We start from the raw sequence: 23,778 nt of genomic DNA, 5'->3' as shown, positions 1-23,778 counted from the left end.
GACGAGATGCAGATCCGAAAGGCAGGCTACTCGGTGGAAGAACTCATGGAACGGAGCCATGAGAACTCTCTTTTACCCCGGCAGCCTGATGCAGGAGCATCTGGTCGACAGGGCGAAGACCGAGAAGGGACAGAGAAAGTTTCTGAAGAAGATTGGGGTTGATGAATATTTCGTTAATCTGGACAGCAAGCCTGTCAGAGTTATTGTTGTTTTTTTTTATTTATTTTCAGGGTCAATTACAGCACCAAACAATGTTGTTTTAATTCATGTTTAGTTTGTCTTAATTATTGTAATAGGATTTAGTTAAAAATGCTAGATACAGAGTAGTGTCAAAAGTATGTAAACAAACGAATAATAAAAGAAACATGTGCTTGAGCAACCGTATAAACTGCAAGAGCATAACTACCAGGCAGTTAACCAACTGTCCAAAACCATTGTACAAAAAGGCAAATGAAACGACCCAGAGGGGTTCAGTTGAGCAGCAGCATATGTATAAGAGATTATCAGTAATACAGACAATATTCTTCCTTCATCAAATACAGTGCACAATTAAATATTTATTTCTATGAATCACGTCCTTTGAATTCAAATGTATTTTCATATTACTGTGTAGTAAATTCATTCCAGATAAGCCAAATAGCAGAGTTCTTTTTACAAGTCTAAGGAGTCTGTCAACCAGTCAAGACCGAGACCGAGCACCAGACATTAAGGCGCAGAACCAATACAGTGGAACAACAAACAAACTACGGCCAAACCGGTAAGCAACCAAAAAGCCATTTACAACAAGTTTATATATTATAAAGTGTTACATTGTATGCCTGTACAAATTCAATAACATAGAAACCGTGCACGGAGGGTTCGTGGTCCCGAGCTATCCAAAGCTCACAGCAAAACCCAGTCACGGCCACGGGTTGGGAGAACCCAACACACAAACAGACTCGTTTAAAGACACAAGTTGCAAACAGCAAACAAGCAGATTCAACCAAGAACCGTTGAGAGAAAGTAGAAGTGAAGACAGAGCTACCCGAAACAAGAAGGTTTGTAACCCTTGCGCATCCACGGGAGCGGCCACACCTGCAAAACCAGAGTAAGGCGGAGTTAGGGTTTGGAAAACCTTTTATAAAGACTGTACAGGAAATTAAGGCATGAATGTGCAAACAAACCCGCGAAACAGAGTATGAGGGCACAGAGGATTCATACCTGAGGTGAGCCGAGACCCAGGCCTACAGAATCCAAAATTATCCCTGCTCACGAAGGAGCTGAGGAACGTTAGTTCCGGAACAAATAGAGGGCGAAGACATAAAGCATAGAGTGAAACCTTACCTGATATACAGAGCTGAACGCCGGAGGGAAGCCGAACAGGGGAGCATTCGAACTGTGAACTCGACCCACGAGCGAAACCATAACCATTTTCGTTACCAGAAATCACCAATAAGATTAACGGAAAGGCCATACGAACGACTTAACCCAAGCACAGAACAAACAAGCTCATTCCATCATAAAACTCAGTCGAATGTACAGAGAGGAACCGAAACTTACCAGAAAAGCCCGAAGCAAACACGACAGTGCCCATGGTAATGTATTGACGGTGTTGGAAGACATAGTTTCGCCATAAGGTAACAGCAAGAGTTCAACAGGGTTGCCTCACTAGCAGCATAACCAGAAGCGGCCGAGACCAAACAAACCACAGAGCCAGTTTCCAAGGGTAAAATGACCGAGCGGATGCGAAAAGGTGAATGTAAAGCGCGGTAAAGAGATTAGGGTTCGTCAATCATGAGGAGGGCAGGTGTCATAAGGAGGAGCCGGGAAGGTACAATGACATTAATACCAATCAACCAGCAAGCTTAAATCATTTGCAATCACATAACACAGTAAGGTTCAGTGTGAGTCCACGTAGTTTGAGTCAGCGCGGGACCACGTGGGCTGGCCCCATCACAAACAAATTTTAAGTTGTATAGAGATAGACACATCCATAAATTCAACACTTCTGCCTTGTCCCTATGTCAAAAGATTCATGTTTGGTTCCCTCATTAAGAGTTTCCTTTCTTGGGGAAATACATATTACAATTCTTACAAAGGTCAGTGTCCTACAAATCTCTTGGGATCTCATACCCCTTATGGTGCATCCACTAAAGAGGAAGAGTATTGCAATCAAAATTGGACTTCCTTCGGGCTTTATAATACCCTCTAAGATGTCTATAATGTGATTTGCATGATTAACGTGGTTTATAATCCCCTCTAAGATGTCCATAAAGTAATATGACAGATTAACACGACCAAGGAATATATTTCCAAGGCTGGAAAAATATTTTTCAATTTCATCCACTGGTCCAAGATACACAGGGCATCCACCCTTAGGAAACAATACTAAATCATCAAACAACTTGAATAATCAAGAGCTGAAAAAATAAACCAAGCACATATGTTACGTAAGCTGTAAATGAAAAGGAACCATTCGGAAATTGTTATTCAACCAACCAAATTCCCAGATAAATAGTATTTATTTTTGCAAGTAAAACACCAATTCAAGGGAATTTAACTCTATTGCATATCTCGGGATATTTCTAGGAATCTGATAGACATGATAAACAAGAGTCGAGTCATTTAAATTCTAAATTTTCCCAAAATCTACAATTGAAATAAAGATAACTAAAAATTAATATGCTTCAACAAATGAGTCATGCTTCTTTCATATCTTTTTTTCCTTATCTGAAGTGATGCAAGCAGAAACATATATCATGCATGATTAATATAAAACATTACCTTGGTTGGTGAAGTACCATACATATGTTTACTGTTGCTAAATCTTCTCGAGTTTTTAAAAGAAACAACGGAAAATGATATCTAAACCAGATGTGAGTTCATCTAAGAATAGTAGAGACGGTTCAATTACCAGCACAAGACCAACATTTACACGTTTTCTTTCTCCTCCATAGATCCCTAGCTTTTCCACTCTACCAACTAACGAATCTCGTACAGATTGCAACCCCAAAGCTTCAGTAGAATTTTCAACAACTAAAATTACGCCTTCTTTTGGCATGTTAATAGAAAGCACTCATGTATCGACAATTGTATCATGTCAGCCATAGAAATTTATCAACCATGACAAAGATCATATTTTATTTCATGAAAATGAAGCCAAAGAATACAAAAATAACATGCTAATTGCATTAAACTAAACTCTATGGCAGCTCCATCTATTTCCCATTCAAAATCTAATAAGGCTTGGAAAAAGAGTCACTTAAACCATGTTGCATATTTTCATTTCTTTCTCTTTCATTTCACTTATTAATTGCAATGGGAAGTAGTCATATTGCATGTTGAAGGGAAAATATTAAGAACCATATAGTAAGTCATGATTGATTTACTACTTTTTCAGTATGTTCATTGAGTATCATTTTATTATCATTGACTAAAAATGGAAACACAATGAGACAATAATTGAATTACTACATGATGCTTAACATTTTCCATGCTAAACAGTCACTTATGATCAAAACCTGAATATTTATTTGGAAAATGAATTTTCCCATTAGTGACTTCAACAATTAAGAACACTGAATTTTTCCCTTTTCTATTTCTCTGCCTCTCATAATTATATAGAAACCTAAAACAAAGGAACTTTCAACCAATTTCATAATAGTGAATCCACAGGCTTGAAATTTCTGATTAGCATGTGGATGACATGATGTTAGTGGATAACATCATGCATAATATAAGGTTAGAACATTCATTTGCTCTATTTTCTCATTCTCATTTTGTATTTTTCATACTACAGTTCTAGAATATGCCATATACAAGGATTTTCACAACAAATAGTAAGTCTTACATTAGAGACATCGTTGTAATGCATTGTTGTAAGCCTTATTAATGCTAGTTCAAAATGGCTTCAGTACCCAAAAGAACAATGTTGTGGTCCACAAAACTCAAAATTTCCATATTCACAACCAGGACAACATTGGGAATAAGAAATACCTGTAAATGTCAAACTATGCCTCAAAATGTGATATTTGACCGTAAAAATGGTCATAATAAAGAATTTGTTAATGATAAAATTCTCACAGATATCATAATTTGTCTATAATTTTAAACATTTGGTATTTGCTTGGTGAGAAGATTATGCTTTTATCTAATACTATCCTTGACTGAGGCTCGACAAAAAAAATTCAAAAGATTGAACAAATATGAAATAATAATTAACGTATTCATCACTAAGCAGTGGTTAATATCTTCCCAGTAATTTAAGAACTATTACACGTCTGTGAAGATTAAAATTCAACGTTTTTAGGACTGAATTATTTTATAAATTTTCATATTAAAAAGAGCATAGATAATGTCATTTGCCTAGCTAGATTTAGCATCACTGACCAGTGGTGAAGAAATATGAAGAAATTCTCGAGATTTAGCAATAAAACTAGCACAATAGAGCGATTTGTTTAGAAAATTTAGCAAACATGAGTTGCTTTATCACACACTAAACAATGGTCAAGATTTTCATAGCAGCTTAAGAAATATGAAGCAATTTCTGGAATTTAGTAAATATGAAGTAATTTATTGAACCCCAAGAAACGCTGAAGACCTGTCAAGCTCTTTAAGAAATATTTTCCTGTTTGTGAATATTAAAAATTAACGTCAAGGAAATTATTATTTTCTTAAATATTTGCATGTAAAACTACCACACATAAGGTCATTTGTGTAGCAAGGTTTGGCGAATGTGAGATAATGTATTCAACGCTAATATTTACTGACGATCAAGATTTTCCTAGCGATCTAAGAACTCTAGATAAAACATGTTGAGGAAAATGATCATAAGAGCTAAGTATCAACTGCAAGGAGGGTTTTCTGTAAATTTAGTTCACTATTCACGAACACAAAAATCTTGTCCACAAATCTAAACTTTCAATATTCATGAAAGTAGCACTTTTGCTTATAAAAATACCTGTAAATAACATGTTGGACGGTAAACTTGGTCATAGTTAGGATTTGACAAATAAAAATATCAAATATTAGGCAATGCATTGAGTAAATTCGGGGATATAGCAAATGTGATGAGGCACTTCATGCAGTGCGACGATCTGAAGATTTACCCAACCATTTTAGCAACAAATTTTTAAAATTAAAAGGGAAAATCAAAAGATTTAAGCATTAGTCGTGAGCACTTTTGGTAAATTTACACGTTCTCTTGGAATATAAACATCGCATGTAATCGAAAAGAACTTTTTTTTTAACTAAAAACTCCAATATTTTCGAACATTGTAATATTGAAATTTTTAATGGTAAATCTTGCCATAATTCAGAAAAGAGTATTGAAATTTCCTAAATTTAGCTTATGTGAGGAAATCTTCTCAGACATTTATGACATATCAATGATTAGAAGAGAGCAATTTAAAAATTCCAAAGGAAATTACCAGAAGATTTAAGGCTGTAAATATTTTCCATACACATTCCTTTCAAAATTTAAAATGATGTCGAACCCATAACTATTTCAAAATATTCACACTCAGAGACAAAACATACCTGCAACATCCAAGATTACACATAGGACTGTTAGAACAAGCAGCTCCAGGTCCTCCGTTTAACATTTATCATAAAATAAATAAGCAAATCCCATCTAACATTCAACGGCCTTGAACCTCACTCCCGAAATTAAGTAGACTTCAAACATTTTCCAAAGGTATCGACTCCATGAATATCCGATCCCACCTCTCCTTCAACCAAAACAAAGTTGGAACCCTCGCATTCAAAATGTTAACTTTTTGATCTTGTAGAGCAGGGCTCTTCCAAGCATATTTAATCTTTGTGACTTCAACATTACTTCGGAGAGGATTCCTTGAGAAATTATTCTTATTAAATAAATATCTCTGATATGTCTTTCTTAAATCTCATCACGTAGATCTCTGATATGTCTGTCTTAAATTTTATGTTAATTCTTCAAATAGTAAGGTGATCGCGCACTACACAATGTTTACCAGGAAGGACGGATAATAACATCAAGAATTACTGCAAAACCCATATCACAAAAATGATAAATCTACAGGCTAGGAGTGGCAACATGGACATTGATACAAAAAAAAGTACATTTTGAATATTCCACCGCGATTTCTTACTGCCTCACAGCACCATCTCAAGCACCATCTGAACTGAACAATGCAGAGGCCTCCACCAGTTTCCTAGGGTAAAATATTGAAGTGATAGTGGTTCACATGAACACAATCACATATCTGCAAGGAGATATTTTGTCACAGAAGAGTCCCGTTAATGAAGGAAATTACAACCATGGAATGCAGGGACAAATTCATGATCCTCGCATCAATCTACTCGGCGTAGGATCCTCACATCAATGATGCTAAGCTACTCAGCGCAGATGTGCAGGAATCTTTAGAAGGATCAGACAACCTGTTTGAGTTCGGGTTACCTTGCAAGTTTTCAAAGTGTTCTCTCGCAACGAATTTTCTATCTTATAACTTCTTTGCGGACGACACCACTGACGGTACTACTGATGTTTTGGGATCTCTAAAAGGTACGCCTCAGCAAATCCATACTTTGTGCGTCTGCAAGTCAAACTTTTTCATCAGTAATACTCCTCAAAATATTCAAGCTGAAAGCCTTGTCATCTACAATTCACACATATTTCAAACTATATCAGTGGGAAAGATTTCCCATAGATACAACATGCTTAACTTTGGCGATGGCGTGACGGAGGGCTCTTCAATGCTGCAGAAACATGTATGGCGGAGTATTGCTTGAGTAAAGAACGGTCACACGCGTGTGACCGAGCACTCTTCAATGCTGCAGAAACAGGTACAGGGAAGTACTGCATGAGTACAGAATGGTCGCAGGCACGTATGCGAGAATGTGGGGTACATATGGAAAATTTCCATTAGTCATAGAGGAAAACACATGGAAGGGTGAAACTCAAGCTTTCCCATTGGTTGGGGTGAACAATGTTTTCCCACCCCAAACCAGCAAAGAAAATGCCTTTGGGCATAATTATTTACCACTAAATTTAATTTTGTGCTTGGAAACATGAATTTCCATTAAACCTGAAAAAGTTTAATGTTTGTTTGTTAGCTCTTAATTAACTCTTGGTTATAACCTCCGACTTAAAAATTGAAATCCCTAGCACTATAGGATGGGCGCATTTCTCTAATGAAATATTAACACAATGGGCACATGACATGACAAACTAGAATGATAAATTAAATTAATCTAGGATTATGTTATATTTATAAAACTTATAATGAATTTTTTTATAAAATTCCAGATAACTAATATATATATATATACACTTATGTAATTAATTTTAAAAATGGTGGCTATTTTATTTTTTATTAAATAAAATAAAATAAAATGTTATAAAATTAATAATTATAATTATTTATAATTAATAATTCAAGCGATTTAGATCCATTTTATTTTTCAATTTTCCAAGTATAAAGAGAAATCAAAACTCTTGAGATACGTACTTTCTTTATATATATATATATATATATATATATATATATATATATATATTAATTATTAATAATTCAATTAAAATTTAATGTTTTTATATCAATATTTATTAAAAATATGATTCTAATTAAAATAAAAATAATATAAAAGTTTTATATATTGAAATTATAACTATATTTTTATTTAGGCATTGTAATCTTAGGAATTTTTCTACATAGTCACCTATGATCAACTTTGAGAGAATGAGCTCTACCCCCTACATCATTCAGACTATTTCTTGAGTTAGTAAAGATTTTGGATCTATTGGTATTCCCTTTCGATCTCCTCATATATGACATCCTTTTCATATTGTAGATTGTAAAAGAGGGATTTGGTTTCTCAGAGAAACCTCTATTGGGTGCATTTTTGCAAGCTAGAATTACAAGGCGTTGTCCACCAAAAGCGATACATGATCCAAAATATGAGGTTAAATCTAGCAATATTAGAGAATATATCTAATATATGTAGGATCATGCTCTGATATGCAAGTTCATCAAATTATGGTCCTCTGAAAAGTATTTGATTAGGTGGATTGAAAATAAATGGAACCTCTAGGGTCAAATAAAACTGGTGCTAGGAGAGAAAGGATTCTTCACAATCCTTTTCTCCATCTGGAAGATAAACCAATGGTTTTTAAAGGAGGGTTGTATATTTTGAACCATTTCAAGCTCTTCATGAGATTATTGGAGTATTATAATTCAAATAAGGAATATTTCCTTTCTACCCTAGTGTGGTTTGGACTCTTATCTCTTCCAAAATAATATTGGGAGAACGAAACTTTTGAAGGCATAGGAAATTCCATTAACAACGTTGTCAAGGTCTAGGATGCTACTAAAAGAGGGAGGTATAGATCATATGCTCATATATGTGTTTATATGAATTTCTCCCAACCTTTTCTAATTTCAATCAATAATTAATATGAGGATATTCCACGGATATTCTTCCTAAACAACCTCTAGATTAAACAATGTTTCCTTTAGATGTAGACATTGTCATGAAAATTGACTTCTTATGTTTTTTTGTTATCATGGTATTGATATAATTAATAACAGTCACATATGTATATTTCATAATATTTATATCTATTTCCATCATAAGGCGTTCCCTTTGGGATAAACTCCCCTCTTGTCTCACCTGCCTTGCTATGCTCCCTCTTATATGATGTTAGTAGACTCAAATTTTTTCCACCGTTGGATCAAATATCTTGTCATAACTGAAACAATGTGGATATTCCCTCCTTGAAACCATATGAATAGCAAGAGGATGCTCGATGGCCCTCCTAGGAAACCCATCCATTTCCCTACTAAAGAAAGCATTCTTGTTCTCTCTTCTTCGACAGTGGCAAATGATTCACCACAGTCGATTGAATCACTTTGGTAGGTTTTCTAAACAAGCATGTGATTTGCTTTCTCGAAAGGTCTCATTAGGAATTTTTGTTAAAAATATTTATGCTTTTACAAGTTCAAATGTTTTGCAAACAGTGAAATACTATATATAATGCTCGTTTCATTGAAAAGTTGTAGAAATAATTAGTGTTGCATTGAAGGACATAGGAAAAATGTTGGTTGTTGAAGGTATAACTCTAGTGTTTTAGACCTAGAACTTCCAAGCATAAATTGCATAGGAGCACATTGTCTCAGGTTTTATCTTCTTCCCCTATCGAGTTGTTTTTAAAAACCGCATTATGTGAGGGTTTATCTTCATCCTTTCCCCTATAGTGTTTTAGAAGTCCTCATTATCTAAGGTTTCATCCTCTTACTCTGTCCACTTTATTTCTTTTAAATTACATTTTACTAAAATATTGTGGTTGTTGACTAGCTCTTAAATAGTAGAAGTGGCCAACCAGAGCATTCAAAATACAAAAATAGGTAGCCAAATCTCGAGAAGAGTTGAATAAGGAAAAAAATAGGTGTCAATTATTGACACAAAGGCTCAAGCATTACGAGGCCTAAAAGAGGTCAAATAGCTCATTGAATAAACTAGTGCAAAGCTCAAGGATTCTAAAAAAAGGTCTTGGAAATTACTGAGAAAGAAAAAAGTTCAAACCCTCATGTTATAGAAAGCATCTAAGGAAGTTAGGAAGGAGAAAGATAGGGAATGACAGTCTAAGCTAGAATTTGTTGAAAGAAAACACACAATGTAAGTGCTTGCCTTGTTTTCTACTTCTCAAGAGCTAGAAAGGGTCTATCCAAAGTTGTTTGAAATAATGGAAGTTCAAGGGGTTTTCCTGACAAGGGGTTTTTCCTGACTCGCAATTTTAGGATTGTGAATAAAAACACTTTATTACTAAAATGCAAGACATAGGGTTTGTGCCTAATTTTTCATCATTTTGTTTTATTATTGCCACCTATGGAACCTATCCCTTTCCCCACTGGAGGAAACATTCTTCCTCTCTCTTCTTCTGCAACAGCCAAAGATTCACCACAATGGGTCAAAATACTTATGTAGGTTTTCTGAATAGGTGTGTGGTTTGCTTTTTCAGAAGGTCTCATTCGACGTTTTTGTCACAATGATTTCTACTTTCAGGAGTTCAAATGTTTTTCAAATGGTGAAAGATTGTATAAAATGTCTGTTCCATTTGAAAATTCTAGAAAGAATCAGTGTTGCATTGAAAGACGTGGTAAATTTGTTGGTTGTTGAGGGTAGACCTGTAGTGTTTCAAACCTAGAACTTGCGAGCATAAATCACCTAGGAGCCCATTATCTAAGGTTTTATCTTCTTCTATTATCTACCTATTTTTTAAAAACCCACATTATCTAAGGTTTTATCTTCATCCTTTATCCAGTAGTGTTTTAGAAGTGCTCGTTATCTAATTTTTATCTTCTTCTTCTATCCACTTTCTTTCTCTTAACCTTCATTTTACTGAAATGTTGTTGTTGCTTATTGTCTCTTGAATAGCAGAAGCGGCCAACCAAAGCATTTGAACTACAACAAAAACTAGCCCAAGTAGTAATGTCTTGAAGGAAAAGCAACACGAAAATTAATTTTCCACTTTAAGCATCTGATATGAAACCTCCAAGAAAGGGAAAAATTGTTGTGGCCCCTGTCTAGTATTTGAAATTTTTAGTAGAGGCTCCAAACCCTTCATGTAATACAATGTTCAAATAGATGATGAAGTTTAAGGGAATGGCACAGTAAGTGATCCTCTCGCTAAATTCAACTCCTGCACAATATATCAATGGGTTATAACTATATATCGAATTGATATGCAGGGGACTATGAATCTGACATAGAGATGATTATAGTGGGACTCAACATACAATTGTGCAACTTTGAGTTGTACATGTGCAATCCATGTCTAATAAAAGTGTTGATTAAGAGGTGGGAGGTTTAGGTCTTCATGCTTCATCATATTACAGAGTATAACATGTTAGTTGAAAACTTAGTTAGGCTACTCTTCTCTTTTATTTTTCAATCATTTAAATAAAATCTCCAAGAATCGGCTTTAAACCTTTCCAAAAAGTAATTGCAGTAAATGATCAGGATCAATAACAAGAGCTAAAATCCAATAATAGTAATCTAAGCGCGATTTACTTAGATTTTTCACAATCCATCCTAGATTTTCTCCTCTTTTTCTCACGCTGTCAACTATGGTGATGAGAAGACTGCTGAGAAAACTACCAACTCCCATAGCACTTATATAAAAGAAAATTTGCAAGATTCTCATGTTGTTGGGGACCAGATCATAGAAATATTCTTGAACACATATGCTACTCCAAGCAAAGAAAACTGAGGAATTAAAAAAAAGACACTCAGAGGGATTACAATCTTAGGGGTTTCAAGAAAGCCATGGGTACTTGCTACATGGGTTCTCTTCTTTTCTACTAGAGTTGCGGTCACCATGCAGAGAACAGAGATGAACATGCCAATTCTGATCCTTTGTAAAATGGTTATTCCATGATCATTTCCTGTTGATTTTTTGGAAAATAGTACAATTAAATGGTGGTATATAGCTATGCAAATGAGTGCAGCAATGGTGAAAAATTCCGGAAGAGAAGATAGTGGCATTTCAAAATGGGAACCCATGATTCTATCCATGGTAGTGCCCTGCTTTAGGAAAAATGTTGTGTCCTATGCAACTGTTATTCCAAATCTTAAGAAATATAACTAGATGGGCACCATTCTCAATATAAGTTTTGTTTCTTCTACTTGAGTTACAATGCAAATTTTCCACAAATTTGTCTTAATCCATCCATTGGTGTGATCAATTTTATGTTCACAACAAGTTTGCACCATTATTTTTGCTTTGTCCAAAAACCTAATTGCATTCCAAACAAAGGCATATATCAAAGAATGAACCTAATAGCATTTAATCTTCATTTTAACATTAGAAACTTCTCAAAAGCCCCAAACACAAGGTAATCCTAGCAGCTCTTACTACTGTAAAATCTGAACACCCGATACTCTGTTTTAGCCATTGCATAGGGAAGCATTTAAATTTTTAGTAGATTAAATAGTGAAATGAAAATAAATAAATAAAATATCAAAGTGAATGTGAAGGTTTTGACAATGGGATATCATGTTGTTAGTAAATTTCCTTTGAAAACAAATTTATGTTATAATCTACACAGTTGTTTTCAGAAGAAATTTACCATAACCAAAATGCCATCTCAAACTGTAGAAAGATCTATCTTACTGAAAAGTATCTTTGTGACATAATAGTTGGCTCAAGCTCAGAAAGAGTTCAAAAAGGAAAAAGAATAGGTAGGAATTATTGATACTACAAAGGCTCAAACATTGCGAGACTGGAAGAGGCCAAAAAGCTCGTTGAGGAAACTAAGGCAAAGCTCGGGGATTCTGAAAAATAGGTCTTGGAAATTACCATGAATGAAAAGGATCAAACCCTCACGTTACAAAAATCTTCTGAGGAAGTTACGAAGGAGAGAGACAAGGAATGTTAGTCTAAGAATGAAGTTGTTGAAAGACAACACACAATGGATGTGGTTGCCCTACTTTCTACTTCTCAAGGGTTGGAAAGGGTCTAGCTAAAGTTGTTTGAAATAATGGAAGTTCAATGGGTTTTTCCTGATAGATGCTCATATGCCTCTGTCATTCACATGCTTGTAAGTTCAGGACTTTTGGATGAATCAAAAAAATTTACTATTAAAATGTAGGACACAGGGTTTGTGCCTAATTGTTCATCATTTTCTGTTGTTATTGCCACCAATAGAAGATTAGGTTGAGAAACAGTGGCAAAGAAGATGTTTAAAAATATGGTTAAAGCATATGTGGAGATATATTTTTTTGTTTATGGTTCCTTCATAAATGCATTTTTTGAAGCTAGATGTTTGGAAGAAGTTGTACGGCACTTTAAAATAATGCAAGATGTCGTTGTTATATGAAATCTATGACTGTTGAAAGAAGTGTCTTCTGTAGGCCTAGTGGACTGATCTAAAACAACAAAAAGACAAATGGATTAATGTTTTCCTTAAAGTAAATAGATAATGTGATGAAGCCTACTTGGAATTTGTCATATGCCTCGCTACTTCCTTGGCTTGTATGCTCCAATCCTAGCTCTGATCGATATAATTACAACCTGCAAAGTCAGACAACACAAACCAATGATATATGAGATCTATGTACCATCATCTAATCACTTTATTTGATAGACCATCATGGTATTGAAATACATGAAACCATAACATCATATATAGGAAAACAAAGAACTCTTTGCATTAATAGAAACGAAGTGGGTAACAACCAAAAATAGGTGTTGATCTTGTAGAAGAGCTCCTCTGCGTTGAATTGTCCTCTCCTTGCCACAAAGTGCACCTCTAATCACCCTAATTCATGGAATGATATCGGTCACATCAACAACATAAGGGTAGAATCACTCTCCAAAATCCCACCCCTTGCCTATGGATGGCAATAAATATATAGATGAAAGAGGTAGTTCATGAATTCTCATCCTTTTACCAATATGAGCTCGAGATCCACTCTTGATCAAACGATGAGCTCAAGGGATAAGGGATGAAAAATCCAAGGTAGGATAGGATATGATTCGAGACTTTTATGCAAGGTAAATAGTTACAACAGATCCTATAAGCTTCTGGAAGAGGAAACTTTGAGATTCTTTTTTGTTTTCCTAAATTTCTAGAATCAGCGCACCCCCAACACTGAGAAACATGTTGGTGATTAGTGTAGGTGCAAACTAGGGCAACCTGGTAGTCAGCGCTGGCCATTGAGGGTCCAAGGTGCGTTGGTTCTTAAAATGACTAAAATGAAGAAATTTCTGGCATAAAATTAGGGATTAGATGTTGGAAATAATACTAAGAGGGGGGTGAATCAATATTATCAATTCAATAATTTTTCATTTCCCAAACAGATTTATATATGCTACTTCAGTGAAGTGAACTAGCATGTACACACTACAGTTATTAGAGAAATCAATGTATACCCAAAGAACTTATGATTTAATCAATTGATCTTTAATCAGTGCATCAGTAACTTGTTAAGAAGTGCAGTAAGAACATAATAAACAATCACACATAAGCAACACACATGAACACCAAAATTTAAGGTGGAAACCCAATGCGAAATAAAAACCACCTGCTGGTGTCGTCTTTGTCTTCTTTTAATAATAAGAATATCTGTTTACAATCTTGTACTGGTGCAGACTCATACCAATACGCTGGTACCCACTTGCAAAAGGCTACAAACTTCTCTCATTTTCCATCTTCTACTGGAAAGGGAGCTACAACCCCCTAGCTCTTGTACTAGCCAATGTGTTTACTAGTACGTAGGTGCCGGCCTACAAAAGGTTACAACCTTCTTTCTTCTTCTAGGGACCACGTTTCATAAATTTTCAGACTGGATGCTCCTGGTACACAGCAATACAAATTAAGGCCTCATTTCATCAAATTTTCACATTGGACCCATCATAAACTTTGAAACTCAAACTACATCAACCAACAATCAGTTAATGTGAACAATCAGATCACTATCACCAGAACACTGTGTTGACTCCAGAAACCTGCATCATCATTCAGAACCAGCTGTAGCCTAAAAAATCATGCATCATAATATATACGCTACTTTACTGAACCCAACCTGTGTGTATACACTTCTTCCTTTAACCAAACATGTGTATTACCTCAAAACTACTGAAACATAAAACTTATGAATCAAGTCTGTACCAACCAGCAATATACTCAACATCTACTATCAATTCAGAGCTTTAGAAAGGCAATAGCAGAGATAACCCTTCTTACCTAGACAATTAGTCAATCAGACACCAAACTCCTTATGCATTCAGTTTGACATTCAAATCTAAGAAGACTGCATTAACAGACAGCAATAAAACAATAGAACTGATCAGAGAGATCAATCAGATCTGAAGAATAGGCTTTTGTTTTGTATACGCTACTTGGAAGAGTAGAGCTTGTGTGTATATGCTACTTGGAAGAGAAGAATCTGTGTGTATACGTGCTTTTACCGAGACAAGCCAGTTTATAGATCTACAAAAATTTAACTCATAACTTTGCTTCTATTCCAGACTTCAGACAAACTAAGATCATGACATTTAAAGAATAAAATAGGTGTACACAATTAGATCTAGCCCAACCAATATCAGATCATTCAATGATAAGTCATTTCAGGTCCCATGATCCTGATCCAACATTGAATTCAAGGTGCACATAATATTTCAGATCAAATCACAAAAACAACCCCTGCAACATAAAATATACTTTAGATAGAAGTATTCTTGGGAAAAACCCTTTTACTTGCACAACCTGGCCTTATGATCTTCTCCTCCTTATACAGTTTTAGGCCTTTCTCAATACCTTGGACCAAAAGCACTTAGGACCCATGGTATTCCTGGATGGGATCAAATATTCATTACTTCGCTCAATATTGTGGGCTAATACCATGGTATTGACCCCTGGTATTGTTTACTCTTGAATTTCCTTGATTTTCCAACATATACGCGCTTTTCTTCTTGTGAAAGTGCGTGTATACGTATACATTCTTTTTTTTCTATGAACAAGCGTGTGTACGATGTTTTGACTAATTGAACTAGCGTACACATCTTAAACTTCTTTACACCATGCTTCTCCTTCAACTTCTTTATTCTGATCAGTAGACCTTAGTTCCATCTACCTGTTCTTCTGTACCAGTGCCCTATTACATCTGAATAGACCTGTTATACTATGAGTTTCCTTTCATCAAAACTGAACTAACCTGTGAGTGAGTTGCCGTAAAGGATAACACTTGTATCATAATGCCAACAATCTCCCCCTTTGGACTTGTTGGAAACCATGATGGTGTTGATTACTGCAAGCTATAGAAAATGTTAGAGATAACATGTAACACCAACACCAAAATACTCTCCCCCTTTGACATCAAGGGAAAAGGGCGGACTAACCTACTATCCTTCTTTGATATACATTATGATGTCCATGCTCCCCCTGAGTACATGCAAAGTCTGCAGAGATATGTTTCAAAAAAAATAACATGACTCTAGAACTCAACTAAGTGAGTATGACCTCCCTAAGACCAATGACTCATACATACATCAATCACCCAACCAAGTGGAGATACACCATATTTGACTCATCCACCCAACCAAGTGGGGATATACCAATTGTTTATACATGACATAAATACATCAATTATTACATCATCCATCCCATGCATAGTGGGGAAACAAATTACATCATATGTCCAATAGGGCTCATTTAAATATAGACTATGGCAGAAGGATTCATATCACCCCCTTGATCTTTACATGAATTATGAAACAAATGATATAAATATATGAAACCATAACTAAACTCAGTAGCCATAATGCCAACAATGCAGAATGGGAGTGAAGGTTAATGCTCCCCCTAAACCTGTGATACCTGTGCATAGTCAACAAGTCATTCATCAAGGAATGTTTGTCAATCAGATAAAAAAAATCAATGAACAAGGCATATCGTCAGACTGTAACCATCAATATCAGACAGAGCACCCATATCAAAGTCTGGCCCACTGTTTTTCTGTTAGAAAAAAATATACGCTACTTCAGCGACAGAAACCATGTGTATACGTGATTATAATTCATGAAACTCGTGTATAATAACCTTCCTCTGAAGACTAAATTTAACAGCAGGATGATGCATAAACTACTCCAAGCTTTTTTTGAGATATTCAAAAGTTTCTCTCGGAAGCAATTTGGTGATTATATCAGCAACCTCTTCTTTGGAGAGAATATACTCCAACCTAACCTTTTTTCAAGCACTTGTTCTCATATAAAATGGTACTTAATAGGTATGTTCTTAGTCTTGGAGTGCATGACAGGATATTTCGAAATACTGATGGAACTTGTATTATCACATAGAATGGAAATGGGTGGAGTACACTTGATTTGAATGTCTTGAAATGTTTGCATCATCCAAAGTAGTTGTGTGCAGCAAGATGCAGCGACCACATATTCTACTTCAGCGGCATATAAGGCAATCGAACTTTGTTTCTTGCTGAACCAAGATACTAGCCATTAAACCATATAGAATGCACCTCCACTAGTTCTCTTTCGATCATCAACATTTCCTTCCCAATCTCCATCTGTATATGCATGAAGATTAAGATTTGTATCTTTAGGATACCATAGTCCAAAGTCCTGAGTTCCTTGAAGATATTTGAAAATTCTTTTAACTGCCTGAAGATGTGATTCGTTTCGATTTGCTTGGAACCTTCTAACAATTCCTACTGCATGCATGATATCAGGTCTGATACCTGTTAGATAGAGCAGACTTCTAATCATAGATCTGTATGTTGGTTGGTTTACTACTGGTGATTCATCGTTAGAACTGAGACTCCATCTTGTTATCATTGGAGTACATACTGGTTTAGAATCTTCCATTCCATACTTCTTCAAGATCTTCTTGAGATATTTTGTTTGTGAAAGGAAAATAGCATATTTTGTTTGTTGTACTTCTCGAACAAGAAAACAAGTAAGTTCACCAAGGAAATTTCAAATTCTTGTTGCATTACTGAAGCAAAATTCTGACTCATGGATTCTTCATTGCTACCAAAGATGATATCATCAACATAAACAACAATAATTAGAAGTTTATCATTTTCAATCTTTGTGTATAAATTGCTATCTGCGAAGCCTTTTGTGAAACCTTATTGTTGTAGATATTTGTTAAGGCAGTAATACCAAGCCCTTGGAGCCTGTTTCAGACCATAGAGAACCTTTTTGAGATTGCATACAAGTTTTGCATCATTTCCAACAACGAATCCTTCTGGTTGTTGAATATAAACCTCTTCTTGTAGATCTCCATTAAGAAAATTTGATTTTACATCCATTTGATATACTTTGAATTTTCAAAAACTAGAAAGAGCAAGAAACATCCTTATGGCTTCAATTCTAGCAACATGTTCAAAAGTTTCTTCAAAATCTATAACTTCTTGTTGAGCATACCCTTTACAAACAAGTCTTGCCTTATTTCTAATAACTTCTCCATTTTCATTTAGCTTATTCTTAAATATCCATTTTGTTCCTATAACATTTTTATCATGAGGTCTAGGAACTAATTCCCAAGTATCATTCTTTTCAATTTGGTCAAGTTCTTCATCCATGGCCTTGACCCAACATTCATATTTGTAAGCTTCATTTACATTCTGAGGTTCTGTGGAGGATAATAATGCTAGATAACTTGAGGTCCCTGTAAGATTTCTTCTTATTTGTACTCCAGACCCTTGTTCTCCTAGAATTTGAGATTCTGGATTTTTAACATACCTGGATGAAGTCTTTTCCCTATCTTTTGTATCTTCTTCTGGTGCTTCATTGGTTTATTCTTCTATATCATTTTGATTTGATGTGGGAAAACATTCCCCATCTTCCACTTTGTCATATTCCCTTATTGATTTCATTTATTTCGTATTTCCGCATGCTTCATCAATTACAACATCAATGCTTTCAAAAAATTTCCGAAGTCTTTTATTATAACATTTGTATCCTTTACTTTTGGTTGAATAACCAAGAAGAATTCCTTCGTCTGCTCTGGGTTCAAACTTATGAAGTTTCTCATCAGTCCTTTTGAGGAAACATTTGCTTACAAAAACTCTAAAGTGTTTTATAGTTTGAGGCTTACCATACCAAATTTCATATGGAGTTTGATTGCTATTTATCTGAACATTCGCTTTGTTGAGAATAGTCATGGCAGAAAATGCAACTTCACCCTAGAAGGTTGTAGGAGTTCCAGATTCATCAAGCATCGCTCGAGACATTTGTTGAATTGTTCTATTCATTCTTTCCACCACGCCATTTTGTTGAGGAGTTCTTGCGATGGAGAATTTACTTTTTATTCCATGTTGTTCACAAAAGTCAAAGAATTCATCTTATATGAATTCTCCACCTCAATCAAATCTGAGACATTTGATTTTTCGATCTGATTCATTTTCAACTAAAGATCTGAGGGCTTTAAAATTTTCAAATGCTTCATCTTTATGCTTTAGTAGACCTATCCAACACATCCTGGAAAAATCATCAATAAATAAAATAAAGTATTCTTCTCCACGAGGTGACTTTTTCCTTGTTGATCCACATAAATCAATATCAATGAGTTCAAGACACTTACTTGTTGATCCTTCTTTTTCTCTGAAGTGAAATTTGGTTTGCTTTCTGACTTGACATGGTTTGCATATGGTAATTTTTTGGATGTTGATCTTTGGAAGATCATGAACTGCCTTGAGCCTGCATAAATTTTCTTATCTGAGAAAATCTTATATGTCCCAATATTCTGTGTCATAGCTAGTTTTCAACTGTTTTTCTTAGATATCATTGTTGTTTTCCTCCTTTGAGTATGTATAAGTTATTTGGAGTTCTTGTACCTTTGATCATGGTCTTTCCTGTATCAAGCTCGCAAACCACACATCCGTTTGATTGAAAAACAACTTCATTTCCTTCATCACATATTTGACTGACACTCAACAAGTTATGTTTTAAACCATCCACATACATGAAATTTCCAGCTTTAACCTTTTCTTTCAAGAAAACAAAAACTTTACCTTTAATGATAGCTGGTGTGTCATTTCCAAATGAGACATCCTTTTCCTTTTCTAAAGCATTATAAGAGTGAAGTTTCTCTTTATCACTTGTCATGTGTTTGGAGAATCCGTTGTTGATGTACCACTGATTCTCTTGTCCTTTTGCATACAGAGCTATGCCACATTTTTTTGATTGAGATTCCTTATTTCTCCATATCTTGGAAATTAGTGATGATTTCACCTTTTGAAGTGTTGGTGGAAATTTGCTCCTACATTCAAATTCTTCATCACCAAAGTTGTTACAAATCGAACATTTAATTCATCTTCAAGAGGAGAAAAGTTATTATAGGAACTTTTATTGATTCCAGTTACACTCCTTTGATTTCGTGCCTCTCTAGTCATGTTGGTTTTATAAGAAACACATTGAGAAGCCTTACGCCCAAAGTTATGACATGAAAAACATTTCCCATTAAAGAAGTTCCCGCGATCATAGAATATTTTGGCATTATTTACCTGTTGGTTGAAGTTTCTACTGATATTCATCTTTGAAGTAAATTGATTATGATTTACCTGATGAGTTTTTTAGGCCTTTGCTGACGATTGACACACTGTTCACTGGTCTTTGCTACATCAATATAGCTTCTGGTGGAGGCTTTCGACTTCTATGATTGAGATGATTCTTCAGTATATCCAAGACCTATCTTTATTAAAGGAGACTTCTGAACTTTGATGATTTCATTTAAAGTTTCTGATCCTTTAGCAAATTTGAGATTAAGATATTTTGTCTTCTCAAGTTCTTTTCTTAGACCCACAATTTCACATTCTATATTTTCATTGTGGTTTTATCTTTCAGTGAATTGGTGTGTCAATGTATCTATGATCATATTCTTTTATTCTAAACAGACCTTGAGTTGATTTCTTCAAGAAATTCTTCCTCTTCTAAGGCATCCAAAAAATCATCATTGTCATAAGCCATGAGTAGTTTATAATCTTGTTCAATTTCATATTCATCACTATTGGATAAACCATCACTATCTTCATGCGTATAGTAACTCCTTCTATTGACAACCTATTTCTTATTGCCTTTTACACATTCCTTTCCCTTTTCATATTTAGCTTTACGAGGACAGTTGGCAGCATAATGGCTGACTCTACCACAAGCAAAGCATTTAAATGGTAGCTTACCTCTGAATCTTCCAGAACCCCGTTTAAGCCTCTTGACAAAATTTACCTCATCTTCTTCTTCTGAAATGTATCTTGGTTCATTGTGTTCTTCCTTTTCTTTTCCTTTTGTTGCAGCTTTAAAAGTGGGTTCTCTCATATCTGATGGACCTCCTTTCCTCATTTCAAAGGAAGTTAATATTCCATGGAGTTGAGTCACAGTAATAGTTTGAAGATCCTGTTTTTCTATGGCAGACACTTTTCACTCAAATTTAAAAGACAAAGATCTCAAAATTTTCTCAACTAAAGTAGTTTCCTTTATGTCTTCACCCAGATTATTCATACAATTAACAATCTCATATATACGTAAAAAGTAACTAGCAATACTCTCATCACTATGCATCTTAAGAGTTTCATACTGAATTCTGAGAGTTTGAAGCTCAACACGTTTTACCCGAGAGTCTCCTTCGTAGCTCTGAATGATTTTATCCCATATCTCATTGGCTGTCTTGAGCTGCATAAATTTGACAAATTTTGATTCTGACAAACTTCCCAAGAACGTATTGACAGCTTTGGCATTGGTTTCGTATAACTTCTTACCTGCAGAGTTTGAAGGTATTGCTGCTAGAAATTGATATCCTCCTTCCACAATTTCCCAAACATCAGCGCCAATCGATTGTAGATAGGCTCTAGTTCTTATTTTCCAATATACCAAGTTTCTCCCATTGAAAATTGGTGGTTTGATAGATCCCATGCCTTCGTGATTATTCATCTTGAAAGATCTTCCTTCAAGCGATCTAGCTTCTTTTCAAGGACCTGCTTTGATACCAATTGTTGGAAATAATACTGAGGGGGGGGGGGGGGTGAATCATTATTATCAGTTCAATAATTTTTCATTTCCCAAATAGATTTATATACGCTACTTCAGTGAAGTGAACTAGCATGTGCACACTACTATTATTAGAGAAACCAGTGTATACCCAAAGAAATTATGATTTAATCAATTGATATTAATCAGTGCATCAATAACTTGTTAAGCAGTGCAGTAAAAACATAATAAACAATCACAAATAAGCAACACACAAGAACATCAAGATTTAAAGTGGAAACCCAATGCGGGAGAAAAACCACCTGCTATTGTCGTCTTTGTCTTCTTTTAATAATAATAAAATATGTCTACAATCTTGTACTGGTGCAAACTCATACCAGTATGCAGGCACCCACCTATAGAAGGCTACAACCTTCTCTCATTTTCTAGCTTCTACTAGAAAGGAAGATACAACCCCTTAGCTCTTGTACTAGACTATGTGTTTACTAGTACGTAGGCATCGGCCTACAGAAGGCTAAAACCTTCTTTCTTCTTCTAGGGACCATGTTTCATAAATTCTTAGACTGGATGCTCCTAGTACACAACAATGCAAATGAAGGCCTACTTTCATCAAATTTTCACACTGAAACCATCAAAAACTTTGAAACTCAAACTACATCAACCAACAATCAGTTAACCTGAACAATCAGATCACTATCAAAACATTGTGCTAAACCCAGAAACCTACATCATCATTCAGGAACAGCTGTAACCTCAAAAATCATGCATCAGAATGTATACACTAATTTACTGAACCCAACCTGCATGTATACGCTACTTCCTTTAACCAAACTTGCGTATACCCTCAAAACTACTGTAACATTAAACTTCCAAATCAAGTCTGTACCAACCAGTAATATACTGAACATCTACTGTCAATTCAGAGCTTTAGACATGTAGTAGCAGAGATAACCCTTCTTAGTTAGACAATCAGTTAATCAGACACTAAACTCCTTATGCATTCATTTTTTTACATTCAGATCTAAGAAGATTTCATTGGCAAATAGTAGTAAAACGAAAGAACTGATCAGATAGATCAGTCAAATATGAAGAATAGGCTTTTCTTTTGTATAAACTACTTGGAAGAGTAGAACCTGTATGCATATGCGCTTTTACCGAGATGAACCAATGTATAGATCTGCAAATATTAACTCATAACCTCGCTGCTATTCCAGACTTTAGACAAACGAGATCATGACATTTAAAGAATAAATAGGTGTACAAAATCAGATCTAGCCCAACCAATATGAGATCATTCAATGATAATTCATTTCAGGTCTCATGATCCTGATCCAACATTGAATTCAATGTGCACATAATATTTCAAATCAAATCACAAACACAAGCCCTACAACATAAAATATACTTTAGATAGAATTATTCCTGATAAAAACCCTTCTACTTGTACACCTTGGCCTCATGATCTTCTCCTCCTTATATAGTTTTAGGCCTTTCTCAATACCTTGGACCAAAACCACTTAGGACCCGTGGTATTCTTGAATGGGATCAAATAGTCATTACTCCACTCAATATTATGGGCTAATACCATGGTATTGACCCCTGGTATTGTTTACTCTTGAATTTCCTTGATTTTCCAACATATACGCGTTTTTCTTCTTGTGAAGTGTTTGTATACATATATGATCTTTTTGTTCTGTGAACGAGCGTGTATACATTGTTTTGACTAAGTGAACCAGCGTACACATCTTAAACTACTTTACACCATTATTTTCCTTCAACTTCTTTATTCTGATCAGTAGCCCTTAGTTCCATCTACCTGTTCTTCTCTACCAGTGCCCTATTACATCTTAATAAACATGTTGCACTGTGAGTTTCCTTTCATCAAAAGAACTGACCTGTGAGTGAGTTGCTATCAAGGACAAGACTTGTATCATAATTCCAACATTAGAAAGAGTCATGCTTAGGGATTTGTGTAGGGAGGATGAACAGTGTTCAAATGATGTGAATGATCCTCTTTGAAGGCCTATAGACCATATGTGACAAAATGGTCTATAACATATTGCCTACTAAAGCGCAAAGTGAGAAATGACAACTGATGACTGAAGTGTTTTACCTTATGACAAGTCAAGATCAAGAACAACCAGCGAGATCATCATCTGTTACCATACATTCACGTCATGACATATTTGTTGCGGGAGGCATACCCATACTTAGCACATAAGCTAACATTACATGTACAATGATCAAGATACATGTCCAAAGATGACACACACTGGACCCATTACTCGATGACTGCATGTATGATCATAGTCATCGTA

The 23,778-nt window shown here is 35.1% G+C and overlaps 1 protein-coding gene across 1 annotated transcript; it reads right to left on the bottom strand.

Moving 5' to 3' along the window:
* Nucleotides 1–819: 819 nt before the first annotated feature.
* LOC149230609 (uncharacterized) lies at nt 820–1,731 on the bottom strand. The gene is made up of 2 exons (XM_089376105.1): nt 1,201–1,731; nt 820–1,074 (listed from the first exon to the last, which is right to left on the bottom strand). The coding sequence occupies exons 1-2, from the start codon at nt 1,451–1,453 to the stop codon at nt 899–901; spliced, it is 429 nt and encodes a 142-aa protein (XP_089232231.1). The 5' UTR covers nt 1,454–1,731; the 3' UTR covers nt 820–898.
* Between the last annotated feature and the right edge of the window lie 22,047 nt (nt 1,732–23,778).

This window comes from Pinus tabuliformis, chromosome J, assembly GCF_031772625.1.
Source record: "Pinus tabuliformis cultivar Carrire ecotype Pingquan chromosome J, CPIR1, whole genome shotgun sequence".
Lineage (NCBI taxonomy): Eukaryota > Viridiplantae > Streptophyta > Pinopsida > Pinales > Pinaceae > Pinus > Pinus tabuliformis.
Note: the sequence above shows the minus strand (reverse complement) of the source record. Positions and strands in the feature narration are given on the sequence as shown.

Coding starts and splice junctions, on each gene's coding strand:
- LOC149230609 (XM_089376105.1), bottom strand. CDS start 1,453: ATGGCCTTTCCGTTAATCTTATTGGTGATTTCTGGTAACGAAAATGGT. Junction 1,075..1,200: donor TGGGTCTCGGCTCACCTCAG/GTATGAATCCTC, acceptor CTGGTTTTGCAG/GTGTGGCCGCTCCCGTGGAT.